The following is a 24,484-nucleotide window of genomic DNA, read 5'->3' on the forward strand; positions in this document are numbered from 1 at the left end:
GGTGTGGGACCTATCTGAAGAACTTGCTGTGAAAACTGTTTTTTTGCTCACCGTGTATCTCTGAAACAAACCACTTTTATTTCTTGAATGTTGATGTTCTGTTGAGCTGATAAGAACTGTACTTAATAAAATGTTTATAAACCAACTTTGAAGTTTTTGCCATTGCTATTGACAGAAATTTCATACAATGTTGTCTTTAGGAAATAAAACACTTGGTGGTTAATCAGTTTTCTGGCTCTAGAAGCATTTGTTTTCTTTTGGAGTTGTCACTGCTTTTGCTGGGGTTCCTTATGACAAAGATAATTACTAGCAGTTTGAGCACATTTGAAAACGTGAATATGTATTATATGGTTGCATGGTACTAAATGTACTGCTCTAACCTTGTCTGGTTGCATATGCTCAGACTGTTGGTGGAGCAATTCAATGCAGGATACTTCATCTATGAAGCTTTCTTTTTACTAGGTTGCTATTTCAATACTGTTCATGGAAACTTCCAGTTCTGGCATTGAGAGTCAAGCTCAATGCTTGAAATCCAATATGAATAGTAATTTGTTTCCTTTAAAGACTAGTATTTTTTTATTACTACGTAGATATTGTTATCAGGTTCAGATTTGTGGCTGGGAAATAGTTGCCTTGCTGGAAGGGAACTGGAGAAGTTGCTATTTGGACTTGTGTTCTTGGTGTTGACTTGCTGTAGATCTATCAGTCAGAAATGTGGGTAGGACAAGGTTTAGGCATAGGTCATATCTTGTACCAGAACAGCTGATACAACTGAAAAAATTAGGCTTTGAGAAATATACATCATTCTTTAGCATGAAATAGAAATAGCAGCAGTTTCACAAATAAATTGAGGAATTTTTTCCATATTTAGTTAACCCAAGCTACTACTAAAAGATTTTTGTCTTTTAGCAGGGTGGTAAATGCTTTTCAGGACAATAAATCTTTTCCTCTAATTTTTCCAGGTGTTTACCAAATAAAATTACTTTAAGAGACAAAGAATTTCATACATGTTTTCATGTAAGCTTGCTTAGAAAGGAAGGAATTGCAAAATAGAAAGAAAAGACATTCTGGAAGATAATTGCCACAGTAACAGTGCAGGATTTCATCAAAGTTTCAGTTGGAGTAATGCCTTATAGTTACTTTCTTAAGTAAAGCTTCTTTTTCTTTCTTCATTTTTCTAACAAGCCTCTGTATACCTTGATATATCTAGTTAAGCTCATGGCTCTCTCTGAGTGCAGTAATTCTCTAAGACCGAGGAATCTTGTTGATATGCTCCAAGAAGGAATTCCTTAATCTGCATTACTTAGCTGACAAGGGTGGCATGCTTTGGGTAATTAAAGGTTATTGCTGATAGTCTGGAGCAGGAGGGTAGTAACTTTTCCAAGGGAAAGTGGAAGATTTGGAACCTGATGTGCAATTTGGAGCCCTTTGTATTTCTTTCTCATCTGTCATATGGACTCTAAGCATTTGCATGACTGCTGGAAATACATCTCAGTTTGTCATAATCATTCATCCTACTTTCTTGTATCCAAAAATAGACTCTGGCAAAACTGGTTGGTTCCAACATTGTACTGCTTCATTAAAACATGAGAAATATACAGCCCTATTAGCTTTGTTCTACTGAAGTAGTTTTGAAATACACATGAAAGAATTTGTATATTAATAATAAATGGAAGGCCAATTTTATGATGCATTTTGTTAATTAAGCTCCAGCCTTATGCTTGCTAATCACTATTATGGTCATATTAAAAGAAAAATGCCTTGAGCAAGCTGAGACCAATGCTATTGTTCACTGAGATACTTGTGAGGGTAAGAAAGGCGATGAGTAAGTGTTCCTAGAGATCAAAGTAGAAGTGTATGCATATCTTGCAAGGTAAGACATCAAAAGGAACAGCTATCCTGCCTGTGGAAGCACTTATTTTTAATGAGCCATGGGTCCCTCACAGGCTATGTGCCACTTAAACCCAAGATGTGTGTCCTTACTCTCTCTTATTTTCTGCTGGCATCAGCAATATGGAGCCCTCTCCATTTATTGCAGGGGTGTTTAACTGCCCTGTGAAAACACCTACTTATCCAAACAAAAATAGTCATTCTGAACAGCTGCTAAACCAGCAGCTGGCGTTAGCTCTATGAACTTAGGCCTGTGACTGATTCCCTTGGAGGACAGGACCTAGTGTGCATTTTGATGTACTCAGCACATGCCTTTCATTGTGTTCTGAAGTATTTGTTGAGATATCCACTAGCAAGGTAAGATTTTCAGCTTTTTCAGAAAAGGGAGGTTGGTGCCCTATGTAGTATGGGTGAATCAAGTTTGGCCACCATATGCATTTCCGTTCTCCCCAAGAAAACCCCCAAAGCAAGGCCCAAACCCAGCACTCTGGATAGCAGAGGCAGGTGATCTGGGACATGCCTCCTGTGAACTGCATTGTAAGCTGTCCCCTCAGATGGTCTTGGTCCTGCCCATTTGATACTCCTGATACCTGTGCCTCATGCTTACTACTGTCAGCCAACATTTACCTGAGGTATCTAGTGAAGGAATTTAAGAGCGAGAAGCTCCCAAAACCCACTCTTGAATGTTGAAAAGGTGTTTCTATGTTGAGGGATTTCAGTTACTTGTCAATGAATGTTTTTTGCTGATGAAGCAGACTGCTCTGTTTTGCTTTTTCATTTTAAAAATATTTGGACTCTGCAACATTAGATTCCTGTCATATCTCCTATATGCATTTTTTTTGCTCCTTCTAACATTGAGCAACACCATGTTCTCTGTATTGCCAGGTGTTTGCTTATTGGTATGTTTGGCTTTAGATTTTGTGGGTTTAAGAGCTTCCTCAGGATTTTTCTTGTAACTAGTGGTGAATTTATATGGGTAAACTTAAAAAACTTATACAGAGCTAGTGCTCATAGGTACTTGGACTGTGTATGTCCTAATTATGCACCAAGCTAATTCTTTTTATTTGCAAAAAACCCACAGTATTATAGATGTTAATGCTGGTTGAAACATTTGGAAACTTCCTGTTTGACATAGCTGGAAAGAAATTGTACCCATGGTTAAATGGAATGCTGGAAATAGTAAGTGTGTCCCCATATTGGCCACCAGTATGCGTGGGTTTGACTATGAGCCTTCAAAGCTCATTATTGTGTTTCCTGCCTATGAATATTTGCCTATAAAAAATGCCTTGTTGTATGCTATGGTGACTGACTTTCTTTCAAATGGTTCCAGTTCATAAAGGCTGACTAGTTATGAATAAGCTAGGCAAGCTTGGAAAAAGAATTGACGTCAAATCTTACTTCAGGCATTTGAAACTCCTGAAATATTTGTGATTATAACAATTATCATGATATACTAGAATTAACTGACTGGGGTTGAGCAATAGCTGAAGGTTTGCCACCTTCTGGGCTGCTAACAAATTAAAATACTTTTTTTTAATTCAATGTATGAGAAAAACTTCAGTGTGTTTAACTCTTGATAGGCTTTTATCCTGCTCTATGAATATGCTAAAAAAAAAAAAGTCTGTTAGTTGAGGTGAAGGAGCCTAGATAATTTAGGGCTCTCCCTTTGTGTTTAGTGTTGTGAAATCATAAAATGATGAGGTTGTAAACTCTTAAATATTCCCAGTAAAGATCGTATCGGTGACAGTGCTTGGCTACGTTAGTACACTGGTGGTCACACTGGAGAGATGACTGGACTGCAAACTACACAATGCTGAATGCCTCAGCACAGTGTGCTTGTGTGTTTTTTCTCTGGTTATTACAGATTCTCCGAATCTTAGATTTGACAAAGGATTTGAGGTGACATTGCTGTGTTCATGCATGACAGGAAGTATCAAAATGAGAAGGAATGCTTTCTTGACTAAGCAAAATGGAGATCTGAAGGCATCTGTAATGCCTGTAAGAGATAAATGGGGCAAAATAGGATCAACTGGGGCTTATTATTAGCAAATCTCAGTATTTTTTGCAGTGGAAAAGAGGAAACTGGTGGTTAACTCAACTTAGAAAAGGGCAGGGGGGTGTGACGCAAAACTGTGAATTGCACTTTTCGCAGAATTCACTCATTGCATCAAGAAAGTGACCATTATTGTGATATTTTGAAGAAATAAACTCTTGGGGTTATTTCCTTTTGAAGTGTTTCTGGCAGTGAAGAGTAAACAGCAACTGAATTTGGTATTGTGTAATAAAATGTCTCTTTCAGATGGGTGAAGTGCTGATGCTAAAATGAAAGCAGGATATAGTTTTTAAGTATCTTTTATTCTTCTTGAAACTGTAAGAATGTTCATAATCTTACAACTTACCTTCCTGAAGCAAATGTTTCATTTGTAAGACAAGGAAACTAATAACTTCATGTCTTAGTCGTTTGCTGTCTTTTTAACAGGGAATAGCCCAATGCCCACAATGATCAGAAAGTTATTCTGATTAGTAAAATTGTATGTTCATATACTGAACAGTGATAATTGAGAAATCTGCAAATTGCAAGGCATTATGTAAACGTGGCTCTGAAAGGATCAGTTGCTACGAATAAAAAAATTCGTCATTTTTGTTTTAGCTCAAATACTTCTTGTGAAGGGGAACGGGGGAAGTCTTGCAGAATGTTTGCAGTCTACCTCAGGAATTGGGGAAAATAGTCTGGAATAAGACAATGTATGAAGTCATGTTTTTCTTCTCCAGAATTCAGGGTGTCTTTAGTGTGTTTATAGGCTTTTAATTTAATTGTTTTAACTTCCCTACAGTTAACCTAGTAGTTCTTTGGCTGCATAAAGACTAGAGTTCTTTTCCCTTTACTTGGCTCTGCGGTCTAAATACCTTGTGCTCTCTCGTACCTCCGAGCCTGCCTCCTACAGTGGCAGGCTATGCATTCCACTTCTCAAAAAAATTTGTCACTGCAGTGTCCGTAACTTAAAATGCAATTTTTTAATAAACCACTAGGTTTTTGAAATGTTAAATGCCAAGTATATAACTTATGTTCTGTGTCATGAAACACAGATAAATGCTGTATTTCCCAAATTCTAGCATTCCTCGTAGGGCGTGACATTTGGATGTGACGTCTAACATAATTTAAACTTCTGTTTCTTAAATCAAGTGAACATATTTTTGTTTTGGTTTGGTTTTTTGCTTGAAAATATTAGTATAGAAGATGTTCTTTGGAATACAAGCTTGTTATTTTCTAGTATTGTAGGCCTGGTTCTTCTTTATACTGGTTCTAAACTATGATGCTAGTTCCTTCAGTCCTCCTGTGGAGAAGAAGGTAGCGTGGGTGAATTATCTGTGGTCTGCATGCAGGCACTTTAAAGGTGGCTTTATGCGATAATGGTGAGTGGACTGTAATAGATAAGCTAAATTTAGTTCTTTGAATACCTGCCTGAGATTTGACAACTGCTGGATATTACCATGAGTTTAGAATTTGCTCAGACAACACAAAATGAAAACTTTAAAAATACCGTAAGGCAGCCAGCTTCCATTCAATATTAGCATTTAAAATGCTAATTTAATAGTGAAAATTTATGAAAGGAAATGTTCTTTCTAGAGACATAAAAACTTGGGTACGTAGCTGGAGACACAAATTGATGCTAATACAAGGCTTCAGTAGTTGTGCCAAATTTGCATAACCTGTTTTAACAGTCTACTTGTTCATGAACCTGCAGCTGGAGTAATTTTGAGCAGATAAATGAATTGCCCTTCCATTACAAAGGCTTTAGAAAGTATTTTTTGAGGCACTTAATTTTCTTAATGCTTTGATTACATATGTATATTATATTTGTTAGTGGACAGTGTTAGTTTGAAACTGTCTACTTCTCAATTCTATTTCTCATGAAAATAAGAGGTTGTTTTTCATACTTTCTCATTAATAGTTGAAATCTGTTTTGACATGGATGCATTGACTATCTTGATTTTTGTTGTCAGCTTCTTCGTGATGCTGGTAGCTTCTTACTTTCAATTCTATTGTGATTTATGTTTAAAGGCAGGGGGGACACGACTCTTTTTTTATGTGATTTAGACAAATCGGTGACTGCTAACTAATGCTTTTCTTAGATACTACCTAAATTTCTTTGATCTGTTAAATTGATCTAGTCCAAAACCAAAAACATGCCCAAATGAATGCTTTGAGGCTACTGTCTTAAAGGAATTGTTTTTGTCCTGTCATTGATACAGTAGTTTGTTTTTTTTTTTCCCCTCAGCTTTGATGAGGAGTCCTAACATATGTCTATTTATCAGCATAGTCACTTATTATTCCAGCTCTTAATATAGGTTTTTTTCCCTTTTAAGATTATTTCCCGTATACTTTGAGGAGTTTTTCCTCAAGCAGATGGCTTGCATGTACATCTGCTGACAAAATTCTGAATAAATGCGAACCTAAAAGTTGAATGCTTTACTGTATTTAAGATGTGAATTGGATATGATTCAAATGTAAAAATTACAAACATGCTTTAATTATTTGAATGTTTAATCTACTGCATTACTGCTAATCATTATTTTCCAGTCAGGTGGTTAGGGCAGATAAAAAAACTGACTGTGATAGTTAATATATAGTGCAAATTCTGTTAAACAAATTCTTCTGTCTTGTTTAATGTTTACAAAAGCCAACCTGAGTGACCTTGAACTCAGTGGAAATACTACTCTGGGAGCAGTATCAGGCTTTTTTTTTTCCCCTTCAGTTATCTAGATTGGTGATTCCATGTTGGTGTCTATACAAAAATGAAAGAGGGGTGTTAATTATGTAATGGATTTTCATTATGTAGTGTGCATTTTTCTCCATATCCTCATCCTTTTGTAGCTTGTACATTGAGCGAATATGTTACTTTTTTTCTTTAGAATTCACAAGTTAATTCTAGGTATGGGAACTCCATGTCACTGCTGTCAGTGTCTTCCCATGTTAAATTCTACAGTATACTTTTGAAATACTTGCTACGTTGTTTGTCAGCAGTGAAGCACAGCTGTAACAAAGGGCACATCCAGTCTCTGCTGTATATCTAGTGGTTGTGCTTTTTCCATACTGCGTTCTTAAACAAAAACTATTATTATGCTTGATAGAGAAGTTGCAATACTCGTTTGCATGTCTTTACAGTTTTGTTAATCTGGAAAGGTTAAACACAGCATAAAATTAAGGCATTAGGTACTTAATAATAAACATGGAAGCAAGAAATACTGTATTTCTGTTAAATATTTTGATTATCGAAAACATTACCAAGCAATAATAATGCAGAACAATTGTGATGACTGCCCATTATTACATTGCAGGACTAATAAAATATAATAAAACTTTCACTTTTAATAACTTTTTTACCGGAGAACTTGTGGCCTTTGTGGTGGTGTTGCAGTTGTCTTTTAAGGTTAATTGTAAAATACCTTATGCTATAATTGATTATATAGCAAGATAATTGCTACTAGATTATCTTGCTCCTATGTAACACTGTTTTAATTAGAAATTTATCTTGTTTTCAGAGCTTTCAAGCAGGAATTATTAAGTATTTGTCTCCTTATAGGTTGGAAATTACAAGCGGACGGTAAAACGAATTGATGATGGTCACAGACTGTGCAATGATCTTATGAATTGTATTCATGAACGGGCACGAATAGAGAAGGTCTATGCTCAGCAGCTTACAGAATGGGCAAAAAGATGGAAACAGCTTGTGGAAAAAGGTAATATATTCTGATGTTGAAGTCTGAAAACTTCCTCAAATGGAAAAAAAATGTTTCTGTATATCTTTGTTTTGGTAAGTACAAAGTAGAAATTTTGTACTTCTTGACCTATAGTGGAGTCTTTGCAAAAGGCTCAGTAATGTAACAAATGATCAAGCTTTTCTTGATAAAAACCAACCAAACAAAGCCCTGGTCCTTTACTAGTTTTCTTGTTTCTTACTTGAAACAGATGAATCATGCCTCCAGTGTTGAGGTATCCAAATAGATTCAGCTCTAGAGAACTGGCTGTTTCTAGGTAACTAATGGTATAGAACAGTTTGAAAAGTGTATATGAATAATAAAGGGGCACTGGTTGTGGGGGAAAGGCTAGTAATAAAAGAGCTAGGCACTGCTCTAATGGAAGGCTAATCTGATACCATTTTAATATATTCTGAAATGGTTTGTCCTTTCCTGTTATCCATGCTTCAAAAAGTATGTTGAGAAATTGAAGGCGATTCAAGAGGAGCTAATAGGTGGAATACTGAGAATCATCGTACAGGGAGGAGGCCAGACTAAATGGACGTTATTTCTTCTAGTGTAACAATTTGTAATATTCTAAATTTATCTGAAAAGACACTGTTCCTTTTTCTAGGTTTGCATCAATATTGCTGTTTACAAGTGAATATAAGTCAATAGCTTCAGGTAGTTTCTTGGGAATATAAGTTCCATGTGGGTGATGGTTACTGAGAATGACACTTTCTGTTGTGTTTAGGCCCACAGTATGGAACAGTAGAAAGGGCTTGGTGTGCTTTTATGTCAGAAGCTGAAAAAGTGAGTGAACTACATCTAGAAGTAAAAGGTTCACTGATGAATGAAGACTTTGAGAAAATCAAGAACTGGCAGAAGGAAGCCTTTCATAAGCAAATGATGGGAGGATTTAAGGAAACCAAAGAAGCAGAAGATGGATTTAGGAAAGCTCAGAAACCCTGGGCAAAAAAGCTGAAAGAGGTACAGCAGTAGATTATGTATTAGATATCCTGTGTTACAATATATTAATGTCTCAAATCTCTATAAGGGAGTAAACTCCCGATTCTTTCTGCTGGAGCCTCCTTTCTCAAAAAGATCTCTTGCTTTCTGTCCGCCTCTGAAAATAAGTATTTTTCTCTTGGTCTCTCCTAATCTTGGTGACTTAAGTGAAATCTGGGAAAAGTAGAAATTAAGCTATCATTTTAACAGTATCTGATTTCATGCATTTGGAACTTACAAATTGCTCTAAGAAATTAGAAGGGGAAAAGTGTTTGTGGTTTGTGTGGGTTTTTGTTTTTTTTTTTCCCTTGTCATGAAAAGTTATTCTTAAATAACAGGCTTGTAGAAGAAGGGGAGCAGGAAACATGAACATGAGGAAAAAATGTTCTATTGGGCACTTTCTGTAAACCTTTTCTTGAGTCTCTTCCATGCTTCTCTAAGCTGTATGAGTGAGATTTCTTGTATGGTGAGAGAATGCTGATTCATAAGTACTATGATGATTTCCTTACTTTGATTCTTGTGTATTGTTCATTCCTTGGCCTCAATGAAAAAAAAAATCAAAAAAAAAGAAAGAACATCCTGAAACAAAACCTGACACTTTCTTCATTGCAACATGATTATAAGGCTAAAAAATTCAGTTGATGGTGGTTGTACAAACTGTCCCAGATGGAAACATTCAAATCTACTTTGTAGGTGGAAGCTGCAAAGAAAGCATACCACGCGGCCTGCAAAGAGGAGAAACTGGCTATATCCAGAGAAACAAATAGCAAAGCTGATCCAGCACTAAATCCTGAACAGCTTAAGAAATTACAAGACAAAGTGGAGAGAAGCAAACAAGATGTACTAAAGGTATACTGCATGCTAACATACTGTTCATATGCAGTATTTTTAACCTGTAGCTTGTACATATTTAAGCTTTTTTGTCTTCCTGAATGTGCTGTGGACTGCAGTGCAGCTCACTTTCAGTTACGGTCCTATATGAAAATTTGGAGTTTTCTCCAAAGCATATGTCATTTCCCAGTTCTTCTGTGAAGAATGGATAATGTATTACCTCTATCTCACGTAAGTACTTTCAGCAGGGAAGGAAGCAGAATAAGACAGCGAATTTTTAGGACAGAGCTCTGCTCATTTAGTAGTGAGGGTTGAGTTATTTCACTTGAGAGGCTGTGAGATAAGTGCTTAAAGCTTGCTGACAACATCTAACCTTGTAGTAATTCTTGACTGCAGAATGCATTTTTTAAGCAAGCTGATATAATCCCTCTAAATAAAAGTAAATACACTTGTGGAAATGCCATTGTATTGCCTGGTTTGGTTTATCTCTTTAGTGAGCTGCTACCAAGAGGCTTTTCTTGTGTGACTTTCTTCAGAGACATCTTTTCCCTTTGAGAATGCTGTTCTGTGATCTGGAAGGCTGATGTTACATCGGGTGGGATCTTTTAATTCCTGTCTGTGGACTACTTCTGTAAATTCATGCAGAGTCAGAGGTTCTATCAACATGTTAACTGAGCTCGTAGTGTATGCGACTTATGTTCACAGAGGTGTATACAATGTTTGGTTTTTTTGGTCATAACTCACTGTGGACTACGTAAATTACTGAAGGGGAAAAGAGCACTTTGAAATTATTTAGAGATCTTTAAATAAGAGAACTGTAACTTGAAAGACTGCCGGCTCTGATTTACTGGGTGGCTCCTTTTGGTTTAGTATGTTTAGTATTACACTAACATTTGTCATGATTTCTGTTAAAAAGCAAGAGAAGAGACTTAGAACTTTATTGTAACTGTTCTGCAGTTCTGCTAGATAACTCTTATTGTGACCTAATCATAGGTACTGTGGTCATGAAGAGAGAATGCAGTATGGGAACTTCTGGACTAAACCTTGGCCATTACTACATTGATAAATCTGTTATTGTCCTGGTTTGGGCTAGGATAGAGTAGTAAGGTAATAATAAAATATATTGCTAATTGTTTGTTTTTCCACCCTCAGACAAAAGAAAAGTATGAAAAATCACTGAAAGAATTAGATAATGCCACTCCTCAATATATGGAAAACATGGAGCAGGTATTTGAACAGTGTCAGCAGTTTGAGGAAAAACGCTTACGTTTCTTTCGAGAAGTGTTACTGGAAGTTCAAAAACACCTTGACTTGTCTAATGTTGCAAGGTAAAACTGTGTAAGACTTTAATGCCTAATATTTTACAGTGAATGGTAATCCATACTTGAAGTAGATCAGAATTTGGAATCTGATTTGTTTCTAACGTGTTGCTTCAATTTGTTTAAAGTGAAAGAGCTTAATTCTTTGTTTTGTTTAAGATCAGATTAGCATCTATCCCTAACATTTGCTAGTTTTAGTTAACACAGTGTTAAATGAACCAAGAAACCCTCATTCTTGTATTTTTATAATCAAATGTGTCCCAATTAGAAAGGATTCAGAGCTTAGAATCAGAAAATGCTGGAGAATTTTGAGGTGTTACATGTCTTGCATGTTTATTGGAGAACAAGCTAGAATTTATTAGTGGAAGACAGCATGAACTCAGTAGCATAAACACATCTATTGTTAAAATATGAGAGCTCAGTCTAAAGGAATTACCTTAACCAGGGGATAAATGTTAAAGATCCATTGGCTGACTGTTGCAGATCTCTTGTCCATCTTAATTTTAAAGTCTGCTCTTTATACTGTAGTATGTGTAAAGCATGTTGTGTACTTTGTTCTTTGTGCCTGGAGCCTTGTCATTACATTCCAAGAAATCTAAACTTCTGCTAGGGGACTCCAACCGGAGCTAATACAGCTTATTTTGCCAGAGCATGTGGCATATCATCAAGTAGTACAGGCCATTTTGATACTAAGCTACTTTGGTATGTCAGCAAGACAGTCATCGTAAGGATTTTGTTTTCTCTTGTGTTTGAGAAGATAGACGCTGGAATACTTGCAGCAAATGCTGTTACACTAAGTGGAATTTTACATCCTACCTGTAACAGCAGTGTTTCGTGTGTAGTCTGATTGGCACTTCAATTGGAAGGAGAAAAATGTGCTGCTGGCTGCTCATTTCTGTTTGCTTTTCTACTAGTGACAAAACTCTTATGGTAGTCCACCCAGTGGAATTAAGGAGGCGATCAAGGTAACCTAGGGCAGGAAGAATCTAGTTTGGTTTTAACCCTGATCAGTGTTCCAAATTGACTTGCTATGCAGTCACATCGATGTCAGTGGTGGCATAAGCGAAGGAGGTGACATAGGGGCAAGAGCAAATACAGAGCAAGCAATAGGTAAGGGCAAGATCACTTATTTTAGCATCGTTATAATTTTGGGTTGCTTCAAAGTTCTTATGGAACTGCTGTGGAAGACAAGTTCTTTTTACTCTCAGAGTAGATAGGTAGGATTGCTGCCCATTTGAAGACAGTTTAATCAGGTTGAAAGAAACTACAGAACAGAAATAAATGAGAAATAGTTGACTTAAAGAGCAAGGTTGGGGGAAGACTACAGAAGATGACCAAGTGGAGAGGCAATGATTTCCTATTAAGATACTTAGAAGGTTCAGGAGTGGTGTCTTATGGTATGTTAATAAGGTGCAAACAAGGAAAAGAACTATTAGGATAAAACTAGGGATAAAGGAACTGTAATGCTTTATCTGTTTCCTTATCTCCGCCTCTTTGAATACACAGAGATAAAAAGTGTAGAATAAACCCCCAAAAAGAAATCTGTTTTTTTTCTTAAGACTAATAATGCTGAAGAGCACAGTCCAGAAAATAGCCCTGCCCTGTTTTCTACAGATGTAGACCTCCAGTTTATCATTGATTTAACTGATGGCTAGCAAGTCATTCAAAATTATTTATTCCCTTTCTCAAAATACATGCCTTTCTATTGCTTAAGTAAGTTGAAAGAACCACTGATGTAGAAAAAAAAATGTACTGCATACATGTTAAAGCAGTCAAGTAACATATAGAAGTTGAGAAATTTTGACAGATATTTTGAGAAAGTTTGACTTCTTGACAATGTATCAATAATGATTTCTAATTCTAAATTTTGTGTGACTTGGTCTGGAAGATTTTCCACAAATTCTCTCTAGCTTGAATACAGACTAGTAGTTCTGTGTCTCTTATTTTAAGCCGTGTGGTTGTTGTGTTAAGATCTCTTTGTACTCTGGGTTCGATACTGGGGGTTTTTGTATTTGTAATCGTAGTCTGTAGAGCGAATACATCATGTGCATGGTCTAGGATCAGGAGATCAAAGTTGTATCTGCAACATGACTTTTATTCTGTAAAATACTTTATACTTATGAGAACTCAACTTTAACAAAAAACAATTGGACTAAGAGATAAGCAAAAGTAGTAAAGTTCTTTTTTATAGTATTTGATATTTTGTATAAATAGTACAGTTAGTAAAATCATAGAGTACCTAAAACAATAAAAGTAGTTAGCAGATATTGTACCTGCATAGGAAAATGTTTAAGCCATTTAATTCCACTTCAGGTTTGAGATTTTTAGTTTTATAATGATCTATAATTCTCATTGGATTAAGACAGGAGTTTTCGCAGAATGCTATGCACTTACCACAAAAACAGTTTCTACTGTCTTGTAGACAAGCATTTAAATTCAAGAAACTTCAAGACTGGCATTCAGTAATTTGAATACATCCCTATGTAAATCCTATATTTAATGACAGCCAATTAAGTTAATGTACACAAGAGTCATAATTCTAAAATCTGGCAAATAAGGATTTTATGTTTCTGTGAACTTTCAGCAAGTTTACTTGTTGGACTACTCTTCCTTTTTTACAGGCAGTTACTAGGTCTGTCATAGAATTTTTTAAAGTCTGTCTTGCTGTAAGTTTTTTCAATACTATTGTGAACTTTGAAATACGCCTTTTTTTAAAAATCTGACTAGGGGATTTGCCATGTTTCTAAATGTTATACTAAATTTAAAGACAAATTTGTTTGCAGTTACAGAAATATCTACCGTGACCTGGAACAAAATATCAAAACAGCAGATGCTGTTGAAGACTTGCGGTGGTTTAGAGCTAATCAAGGGCCAGGAATGTCAATGAATTGGCCTCAGTTTGAGGTAAGGTCAGAGTACTTAAAACCCAGACTTGTTTTGTCTGTTTTTTCCTCTTTGCTTTTTGTCATATTCCTTTCTGATGTAAGTCTTAAATTCAGGGTTCTAGCAGTGATTTTTTTGTTTGTTTGTTTCTATAAGTCATAGTAGTTTTCTTTTCTTGATTTCCATTGGTCTCTCCTCATTCCCCCAACTTTTGGAGGTGATTATATCAGGCACCTATTCAAAGAGAAAAGAGGTAAAACAGAAAACTGTAGTGTTTTTTTTAAAAGCTAAAGTCATTACTGAAGTCATTAGTAAGGCATAGTTTAGTTGATACACCTCTGACACCTGTTTATGTTATCTTGTATGTTTTACTTCTGAAAATTGTTATTGATAAGTCTTAACTACTTTTTTCAATACTGTTATATTAAAAAACTTCCACCTTTAACCAGTTGGTAATTTTATTGCTGAATGCCGTATTCAAAAGAAAGGAGTTTATTAAAGAGTGTTCTGCTAACTTAGCCTACAAGAAACAAGTACCCAAATGTATCAGTGCAGATCATACTATCAGAGTATTAAATAGCTGGAATTGGGATGAGTTTGTCTGACCAGAATCATGGGTTTAGTTGAAAATAATTTCTAGGCATTAAATTAATGGAATGGAAGCATAAAGTCTGGAGTGTTCACTGTTCCCTTACTAACCATAACAGAAAATATCACTTGTTTTTAAAATATTGAGGAACTTTAGATTAGAAGGTTTGAGGAGGAAAACTCATAATAGTACTGCAGAATTTCTCTGCCTGAATCGCTGAACTACAGTTACTTCTGTGTGGGGAAATTACCATCCTTTTTCATAAGCATAATAATTAACAGATTAAATACTGTTGTTACTATTTTTCTAATCAAGTTTTTTCTCATTTACATGCTACAAGGATGACGTAAGTAAAAAAAAGTCATGATCAAATGACTATGACATTGCATTATAAACTGCAAATACGCTTAGGTCAGTGGTCTTTAAACTATGGTAACTCAGAAATCTACTATGTATTTGTACAAAGTTACAATAATGAGATGTCTCTGAAAAGTTGGCCAGAAATCACTTAAGACTGACTGACTGTGCTATGTGTATAAACCAGTAATAATAGCAACTTACAAAATCTTCATTTCCTTTAAAAAATACTTATCTCAAGTGCTCTCTTTTGTATAGCAAACTATCTCCTGACTGTTTTTTTTTAACCTTTAAGGCTTCTGAGATGAAATATGTCACAGCATAGGTTATTTGCTTTCATCCAGTTTGTTCTCTGTTGGTTCCTGCTTTGTATCAGTATGCAGCTTAGTTCAACTTGATAGGTCCAAGTTTTGTGTTTAGGTCTCATCATACCTATCTGTCTGCCTTCTGAAACATCTGAATGGTTCAGAACATCAAGGGGGAATACTTTACAAGTGGCATCATGAGTCTTGTCAACAGTTGTGTTGATCTGAGCGTTGACTCTTACGGGTGGCTTTTAAGGACAATAAATTTCACTGAATTTACAGTGAATTACCTTAAGGGCTCAAATCTTGGGGCAAGGAGAAGTGATATACAATGAGTTTAAAAATTAGCTTCTTCATAAGTCATTCTTGGAGCACTTCTTGAGAAGTAAAGCCTGTCTTAAATTAGATTACACTTAATTTAAAAAGGTATTGTAAAGTTTACCTTTTAAAGCCAGCTGTCTTGCCATTATTTGAAACGGTGAGCCCTCTCAGTACAACTTTAAAGAGCTGTACTGGCCAACTCCTTTGATTTCTCCAGTTGCATGCCAGATATCTGGTATTTTAAGTCTTTTCAAGATGTTCAGAATACTAAGCAGGGAATACAGGTAACTGGGATTTTGCAAGTAGCACAGATATCTGTTTGCTTTGCTAGGATAGGAACTAGATGAGAATTATAACTGAAACATTTAGAGTAACTTATCTTTTTAATAATTATTTGTATTGTTGTTTGTATAAATGTGTGTTCCATAACTCAGTCTGAAAACTAAATGTGATAATTACTTGTTCAATTAAATTTCTCAATCATGTTTTGTATTCATTGATAGGAGTGGTCTGCAGATCTGAATCGCACTCTCAGTAGAAGAGAAAAGAAGAAGGCTTCTGATGGAGTGACTCTGACTGGTATTAATCAGACAGGAGATCAAGTTTCACAGCCTAATAAACATAGCAGGTATTTTTTTTTTCATGCCTAAAAAGACAAATTGGAAAGGATTGTTATCTTCAAGTACACTAAGCGCTATGGGATCAAAAAGTCACTGTCCAACCAAATGTTAATTATCTGTGAGCATTTTTAGTGATGTGTTTCTGCAGCTCACAAAATATTTTGGGAATTATTCTCCATTTAACAGTTCTGTTTCCACTGGGAATTAAAAGAAACCAAACTTCATGAGAAACTGAACTTTCTGTAGCTAATGTAGTAGTTAGTCTGTTGCTATCTTCCCATCTCTACTAAATGACAATTACACTTTGAAATCTTAGCTTGCAAAACATTTAATCACTTCAGAATTCTGAATGTGATTAATACAAAACTGTTAACATCAGCTGATTTAGAAAGTAATGAAACTGGCTAGAAAAATTGCACTGCCTTTTATTACAGGCAGTAAGAAAAAGAAATTATGGTCCATGAAGGATATTCTAACTCTGGAGGAATGTGTCGTATGTGAGACTTGCTGAACTTTCTTGAGTCTTACACTACACTTGACAGATGTTTGGGGTTTTGTTTGGGTTTTTTGTTTTGTTTTTCTGGAGAAGGGGTGTGCTAAGAAACTACTTAGTGGGACACCAGTGACAGTGTTTTACTCTTAGATAGGGTCGCCATAATGCTCTTTCTTTTCCAAATTAGCAGTCTTAGTGTCCAGAGTAACACAGTGCAGTCAGTACAATCAAGTTACAATCCCTTTGAAGATGAAGAAGATACTGGGAGTACTGTCAGTGAAAAGGAGGACAATAAGATCAAAAAGTTGGTGAAATGTTGTTTTTTAATTGTTTTCACACTTGCACTTTCTCTATCCAGGGTTTTCTATTTTTGGTTTCTATAACACTATGCCAGTCAGTGCATGAAGTCCTTTTGAGCGGTTGTGTAAGCAACACTGTAACCTAACTTGTCTTTTCCTAACAGATGCCATATCTGTTGCCTTGATCCTTGGTTTGAAACAACTGGGGTTATTGGCAGTTGCTAACAGAACTGCTATTGCTTTTTTCCTTCCTTTACCAGTCCTATAATATGTTAAACTGACGGATTTTTTCTAGTGAAACTGCTTCTGGAGCTTTACTGCTCTGTGTGTTCTCGCTGAATAATTCTGCTTTTACGATAGCTTGCGTTTTATTTAGGACCTTCTCAAACAGCTGCTTGTTGCTTCAGTATGCACACCTAGGGATGTCACACCAGTCTCTTAAACGGCATGTGCATGCTCAACAGTGAACTTCTCTTTAAAAGATCAAGTTGTTGTGGTGTAATGAAGTTTCTTTATTGGTGGATTGCAACATATGAAATGTGTTGAAAACTATTAAAGCGGTGCATAGAGATTTGGGAGGAAGGTTCTGCAAGGCAATTTAAATGTCTTATCCTAAACCAGACAATTCCTCTCATCTACCACCTGCACACCTTTTACCTTTCTAGAGTAAATAATCTCATGGATTATATAGATTTCTTGATAGAGAAGTTTTGGGAGTTTGTGGGGAGTTTGTCTTGACATCTTTTTTTCTTTTGCCTTTTTCTAACTTTGTAAATGCAAGAATGTTTTGGTTTGGGGTTTTTTGGTTGATTTTTTTTTTTTTTTTTTAATGAGGCATTGTCAGCTAAAGATAGGTGAGAAGATACCAGAAATAAAGTTTCCAAACTGGGCCTTAGAGTGAAGTTTAAGCTTAATTAGGGAAACCAATATCTTAGTGGTTTTTCTAGTCTCCTATTTTAAGAGGAGAAAAAAATAACTTATAAATTGTTTTCAGTGTTAGCAGCTATGAAAAAAACCAAAGCTACCCTACAGATTGGTCTGATGAAGAGTCCAACAATCCCTTTTCTTCCACTGATGCAAATGGAGACACCAATCCATTTGATGAAGATACCTCTCCTGCAATGGAGGTGAGAGTACGTGCACTCTATGACTATGAGGGCCAAGAGCAAGATGAGCTCAGCTTTAAAGCTGGTAAGTTTACAGCATTCACTTAAAATATTTATCAAAAGGAGGAATGGGAGGAAGAGTTTTCTTTTCAGCTTTTATTTTCTGAAGTTGCCTGTTTCTCTGAATGAACAACTCCACTTACAGGATCCTGTCTAACCTTGCCCCTCCTGGTAGTGCTTCTTAGTATCCCCTGCTTGGAAGCACTGGCTTCTAATCTGTTTGGAATGTGTTGGGATGCATCTGTTCGGGATACTGCTTTCTTACCATCTTGTGTTAAACAAAATGAGCTGTGGAATTGATAATTCTATTTCCTCCTTTTTTTGGTGACAGTAACAGCTGCTGCTTTTAACTGTCTAGAAGTGCCAACCCTACAAAGTTGTTGTCTTAAAGGAAAAGACTACAGCAGCTGATCTTAAAACAATATCTAATCAACTGATATTTTTTCTGTTTAAACTGGAAGCATCCATCTTTTGGCCTCCAGTTTCCTACAGTGCTAGCTTTTTAAAGGTTGAAAACTTAGTCATGGACAGGTAATTTCTGTCTCTTTCCATGCCCCCTTCAGTGTATGTTAAACGCAGTAACTGTCTTTACCTGGTTTTTCATCTTACATTATATTACGGTACACTGACTATACATCTCCCTTCTTAGGATGATGTATTTCCCTTGAGCTGTTTTTTCCTTTTTTTTTTTTTTACATTTTGCCTCACTGCTATAGAACAGAATAGAGGCAATTGACAGGAGATACCCATACCACAGTGTGTTTCCACACATACGAAGTTGGCATAAGGGTATGATGGCTGCACGCCATGGATGCTGCTGCCTCCAGTTTGTCTGGGCGAGTTCTACCAGCCGTTGTGCGCTGAGCGAGTGCCCGGGCATCCTACTCAGCGCCGGAAGTGGGAGACTTCGGGTTTTTCATAACCTGGGCAGCCCGGAGGCAGCACCCTCTAGTGATAACAGGTGAAATCTACACCCTGCCCATGCTTTTCGAGCTCTCATTTCAGCCAATTGTTCTGCTGTTTTGCCCAGAATTGCACATGAAAAGTTTACCGACCAGGAATTCCAGAACAGGATTGCATGAGTAGTTTAGCAAAAGCAAACAGAACTTCAGTCTGTGAAAATGAGATAGGCAATCTCATTGATCTTGTCTCTTTTCCTGTCTGCTTGTCACTTATTCCCTTCTCCTGTAATGACTGACTTAGTCATAGAGGAAAAACAGGATTCAAGTGTTGAAAGAAAGTTTGAGAAAACTTTTGGTTCTACTTCCCTTTCAGCTGGGATTTGTGAGAAGTATGCTACTTCTACCCCACCTACTATGGGTCTTAGATGGATGTTACAGCTGAAAGCTGCTACAGTGAACAAGTCAATGATGTAGCTAATCAGTCAACTGCTAGACTTCCATTCTGCTTATGGAGAAAGGTGGTGCTCAGGACAGTGTGTTTCCAGGTCATATTCTAGATGCAGTTTGTGTTTTTTATAAATCAAAAAGCCCCACAACTCAGGTGGTGGTGCTTCCACCTTTCAGTCGCCTCCCTCCTCTTTCAGTAGTGAAACTCTATACATCTGACTTGTCTTTTTTGTAGACAAGTATTGTAGGCTTCCAGAGAGGAGGAATGGGTTGTTTTTTCCATTAACTTTGCTGAATTGTGTCCTGACAGAAGGACAGTAGTAACAAAATGTCTGGAGCTTTCTCTGGAATGCACAGCAGCTAAAATTATTCTTCATTCTGTAGACTTTAACTGCTCCTTTTTTCTCAGCAGGGGATGGCAGTATGCTAATCCTCTTGAACTAGATGTATTGTGCCTGTGAAGCAACAGGGTGGCATTTCAAGGGTTTACGTTAACAAGCCTTTCAATGGCAAAACTATGCAATGTTTATACACACAGATGTAATGGTTAAATACAAAGTTAGGTATTCTGTGCTTTAGTACCAGCTGTGTGACTTGCATTAAACTATTTGAACCAAGTGGTTCTCAGTGTGAGGTCTGTAGAAATAAAGTACAAGGAAGTATGAACTGTGAGATGTATGTAGGCTTAACTTAAAAATAGCTTAATACTGTTGAAGGAAGAGCATTAAAGTATGTTACAACACCAAATTACATGATTGTATTAATCGTAGGAAAGGGATGACATGCTAGACTATGAAGCCCCTTACAGAAGCTGAACTACAGAATGGCTGCAAACTTAGTTAGTTTTTAGGTAGAAGTATTAGTGTGATGAGGTTTACACTGAACATACAAAAGCCTAAGGAAAAAAAAAATTCACCAGGTCATGCAGGAGCCAGTTTAAAGTGTACTTGCTCCTGTGCTCCCATGTAGACTATGCCTAGACTCCTAAGCAGCTGTCAACAGAGGATTCATGCATTTTAGGGACTGGTTTAAATGTACATGGATATTCTCAGATGGGATTTCCTCGGGTATTCAAACAATTTGGCTGCAAAGCTTTTGTGATCGCTTCTGGGTACATGCTGTAGAATATATGCTCTGCATAGTGTCCATTAAATATACTTTAATACATGATCCTCCTTTTTATTAGTGGAATAACTTATACATCTGGTGGGTTTTTTTTCTTGGCAAACAAATGTGGGAGGCTTCCTGAGAGGAAGAATAACTTTGTTTATTTGTATCTTATGAGAGGTTTTATAATCATGTAACAGGATGGGACATGACCATCTACCATATGTATATCTCACCCTACTGTGTCTCTGCCATGGCTGAGAATAAATAGCTACAGTAAATGTAGAGCATGCAATGTTGTCAAAATGTGTTATTGTATATGCTATCTTTGTCACAATTGTAGACTGTTTTCCTTGTAACTGTTGTGCAAACAACACTTAAAGGTGGTAATATTTTCATAGACCTCCCAAGATCACTTGAGTTTACAAGTCCTAGCTGTTAACACAAGTGCAACTGCATTGGGGCTTACTGTTAATGCAGTGTGGCTTTTTGATAGTCATTCTTTTCACTCTTTATTAACATACACTTCATTGAAGTGGCGGAAAGGCTTGGAATTGTACACTCTCATTCTGCAGCAGTGGAAATGGTGGAAAAAATTGCAAGATGTCTCCATAAGCCAAGTACAGTCTGCGGTGCCAAACATTTGTTCATAATGTTCTTTTATTAGTTATCTGGTAAATTTACAAACTAGAGGAGATAAGGCTTTAACATTTTTTATCTCTACAGAGGAGCTATAGAAAATAGATATGTTGTGAAGATTTAATGTGAAGCTTGTCCATTTCTACCAAAGAATTTATAGTCCCCAGGCTAGTTCATGTTCTCCTAAATTATACCAAGACTCTGTATATTTATAGTAATTTGGAACTGTATTAAGTGGTTAATATCTTCAGCATGCACTTCCTATTGCTAATTAAGATGAAACACAAATCAGTTTTATCTAGGGTAATAATTTGACACAGATAAGTTGTACATCAGGAAATAATTGTTACTCAGTGTGGCCTTTTTTGCCTGACTGAGGTGGATGTTCATTTGTTCATATACAGCATCTTGGAGCCTGCAGACTCTCTAATGCTGAAGTATTTCCTGAGGATGTAGATTAGATGTGCATGATAGTCAAAATAAGGTTATGTTATGGTTCATAAGTGTCTGAATGGATAACAGTGTCACCTTTTGCTGTGTAAGTTAGGAAGCAAAATTCTGAGTTACTTTTTCTGGAGCTACAACTGTACATCAGCTTCCAACAATATAAAACTAGAGCAGTAAAAGGGGAAGTTAAATCCCAATCCCTATATTTCTTTAAAAGATGAGGAAAGGAGAAAGAGCGAGAGATGTAACAAAGTGTAAGGCGGAAGACTCCTTTAAATCTTTCTGCATCACAACCTAGTAGTGGTGTACTGAAAATCTGCAAGTATAATTCAAGAGAATTTTACTGACGTCTTTATTTTTGTAGCATTTTCCTCATGTTCCATGAACTCTTAGAAGAGTATATATTGACAGTAAGCCTAACAAAACATTTGTTTCACTTGCACTGACATTTTGTTGAGGATCATAAATGTAGGATTATTCTGCCTGTTCAGAGGTAGTTGTACTATCCACAACTATCTTTGACTGTTCACACCCTTTAGATGTAAGGGAGTCTTTGATCTTAGAGTGAAATAACACCATATATAACTTCAAAAGTTTGCATTGTTTATTGTGCTCTAAAAAATGCTATGACCTTTTTGAAGTGCCATCAATGTAATGGTTTGGTTTCAAAATAGCTTGCTGCTTTCTGTTTTCTTGAAATTGGGGGCCTTTCATCCTGTATGTAAATCTGTAAGTGATATTCTTAGTATCAAAAGCACAAAGAGCAAAGAAGGGAGGGTTTCTACTGGGGCCTGGGGTGGGCAGGGGAAGAAAACTGGACATGTAGATAACTGTCATATTATCTCCCTGTTGTTACTTAAAAGGTTACAGTTTGTTAAAAACATTCTTTCTTTTTTCAGGGGATGAGTTAACTAAAATGGAGAATGAAGATGAGCAGGGTTGGTGCAAAGGACGTCTGGACAATGGACAAATTGGTTTATACCCAGCAAACTATGTAGAACCAATCCAGTGACAAAGGACAAAGTTAATACAGAAGTGTTACAAAAGCTCTGTAGGCCTGTACAGTATATATTTAAAGTGAGAGGAGGCTGAATGATGTATAGAGTGTATATATTTTAAAGATAAGGCGAGAGCTTGATACTGAAATCATGGTGATTTAAAGACAAATGTTTGAACTAATAAGTTGGCATTGTTTTCACAACTTGTGCACAATGCAAAGGAAAGGGGTTGGGTTGAAAAAATAGTATGATAGGAAAAATACTTCTAAAGCTTTTTCTTCCCACATGGTCTGTTATTGTGAATCCTAAACATTTTTGCATTTTCTATGCTTGTGCCTCATCCTACCCAAGGTATGTGGCTTATGCTCACTTTTGTTTAATCAGTTATTTTAAGTGGCCTTCAGTAACTGCAACTTGAATTTTAAAGATTATTATAGTTAATTTTCTATGTGTTCTTAGCAATGTCTGAAAGATGGAGTATTTTTTTATTTAAATGCTATGTAGTTAAGCACCTTTTTGTATGCTTGGATTTATCAATTAATACTTAAATTATGACATAAATTTAGTTACCAGTTGACTGAATGAAAACTCTTTCCATGTTGTAGTAATCTTTCTATGTTGTCAGCATGGCTTGAAGTTGTAAAACAAATACTGTATTTAATAAATATCTGTTACAGAAGGTTATTTGTAGCAGAGATACCTGCAGGTGTCATGGGTTGGGATTCTATTATGAACGTTGTTTACGTGGTTTCACACTTAAACTAAGACTTTTCCATCTAGATCTTAAATGGCACTCAAAAGAAAGATAAATTATATGTAAGCCCCAGAATAGTAGCTATTTCCAGCACATGTTTGCAGGGAAAAAAATATAATCTCTTTTAAACTGCTAATGATTTTTGGGTCATTTGAGATGTTAAATCTGTGAAGGCTAATTTTTTTTGAACAGAGAAGACTGTAAAATAGATTAAATGCTTTTTATTAAGAGCCTATCTATGTTGTGTATATGTACATATAATTTGATATTCCAAAATATAAAGAGCATGGCTGTTAGTTATCAAGCCTTTTGGTGTCAATAAGATTTAGACTGTTTTAAGACTTTAAATTATAGGTATATTTAAATCTGCTTTCCTGCCATATTCATTACTGTACCATAAACAAAGTATTCTCTGATTAGATTTTTCAGAAGTACAGTAAATACACTAACATTCTGAAAATCAGTATTTGTGGATAAATTTGTGGGTCAAAATATAAACTAGCTTTAGTCCTTACATGGATTATTGTAGCAGAACACTGTAAAATCTACATTCGTTTGCAGTTACAACTCGGCCATCTGTAATCGTGTCAAATACTTTTAAACGTCACAAATGCATACTGGGTTGTAAAATTACAGCAGATTTGTGTTTAAAAAAACTAAGTATCAGGTAAGTAGATACGCTATGTTAGGAAGCTAAACTGTAATGAAGCTAACAAATCTATTTTGAGGTAACTATAAAACGCTGTTGGTAGTCTTGGACATTATTGTTTGCTTTTTGAGCTTATACATATATTTAGTCATCATTTTCAATGAATCAAAATGTGCAAGCTTAGAAAGTGGATGTATGTATATGTCTGTCAAGGAAAACTTACCAACATAATTGTTCATCCACAAGATGGTTACTAAAATTGTCAGGAATTACTGGTTTGGGTCTCTGTATTGTAAAATATTTTAGAAAACAATAAAATCTGTTAAATCTCTTAAATACACAGAATGAATCTTTTACTGTTTCAATGTATGTGAAAATAGTCTTATGAAGCAAATAATCTGTGCATTTCATTGCAATTCAAGGTGACAAAATCTGCATTGTCTAAAAGAGCCATAAAGAGGAGTATGACATCAGTGGCATTGTGCTGTTAAAAACGGGGAGGTGCAGTGCACAAGGGCTGTTGGCAAGACATTCCAGCAAAATCTTTATGGAAGAAGAGGAGCCCATGTCTTTTATAGGTATGCAGAATCTACTGTGAATGCTGCTTTCTGTGGTATAGTCAAGTCTGATACAGTTTGGGTGAGCAGCTAAGCTATTTTTTTTACAGTATCTGAATCTTTTCTGCCTTTCTTGTTGACTGGCAGTGATTAATGTAGTAGTG

At 36.1% G+C, this 24,484-nt stretch overlaps 1 protein-coding gene across 2 annotated transcripts in view; it reads left to right on the forward strand.

Annotated features, from left to right (window-relative positions):
• PACSIN2 (protein kinase C and casein kinase substrate in neurons 2) overlaps positions 1–24,108 on the forward strand; it is a 29,242-nt gene extending 5,134 nt beyond the window's left edge. The window contains exons 2-10 of one of the 2 annotated variants that reach the window (XM_009704121.1): positions 7,476–7,632; positions 8,384–8,619; positions 9,331–9,486; positions 10,621–10,796; positions 13,571–13,691; positions 14,600–14,605; positions 15,746–15,870; positions 17,649–17,845; positions 22,262–24,108. In XM_009704121.1, the coding sequence (XP_009702423.1) occupies positions 7,476–7,632; positions 8,384–8,619; positions 9,331–9,486; positions 10,621–10,796; positions 13,571–13,691; positions 14,600–14,605; positions 15,746–15,870; positions 17,649–17,845; positions 22,262–22,374 (1,287 nt within the window). In that variant the 3' untranslated portion in view covers positions 22,375–24,108. Of the gene's footprint in view, positions 1–7,475; positions 7,633–8,383; positions 8,620–9,330; positions 9,487–10,620; positions 10,797–13,570; positions 13,692–14,599; positions 14,606–15,745; positions 15,871–16,542; positions 16,660–17,648; positions 17,846–22,261 lie in introns of both variants that reach the window. The other variant, XM_009704120.1, reaches the window with a different exon arrangement.
• Positions 24,109–24,484: the final 376 nt, after the last annotated feature.

The sequence above is a fragment of the Cariama cristata genome, unplaced genomic scaffold, assembly GCF_000690535.1.
Source record: "Cariama cristata isolate BGI_N322 unplaced genomic scaffold, ASM69053v1 scaffold41177, whole genome shotgun sequence".
NCBI lineage: Eukaryota > Metazoa > Chordata > Aves > Cariamiformes > Cariamidae > Cariama > Cariama cristata.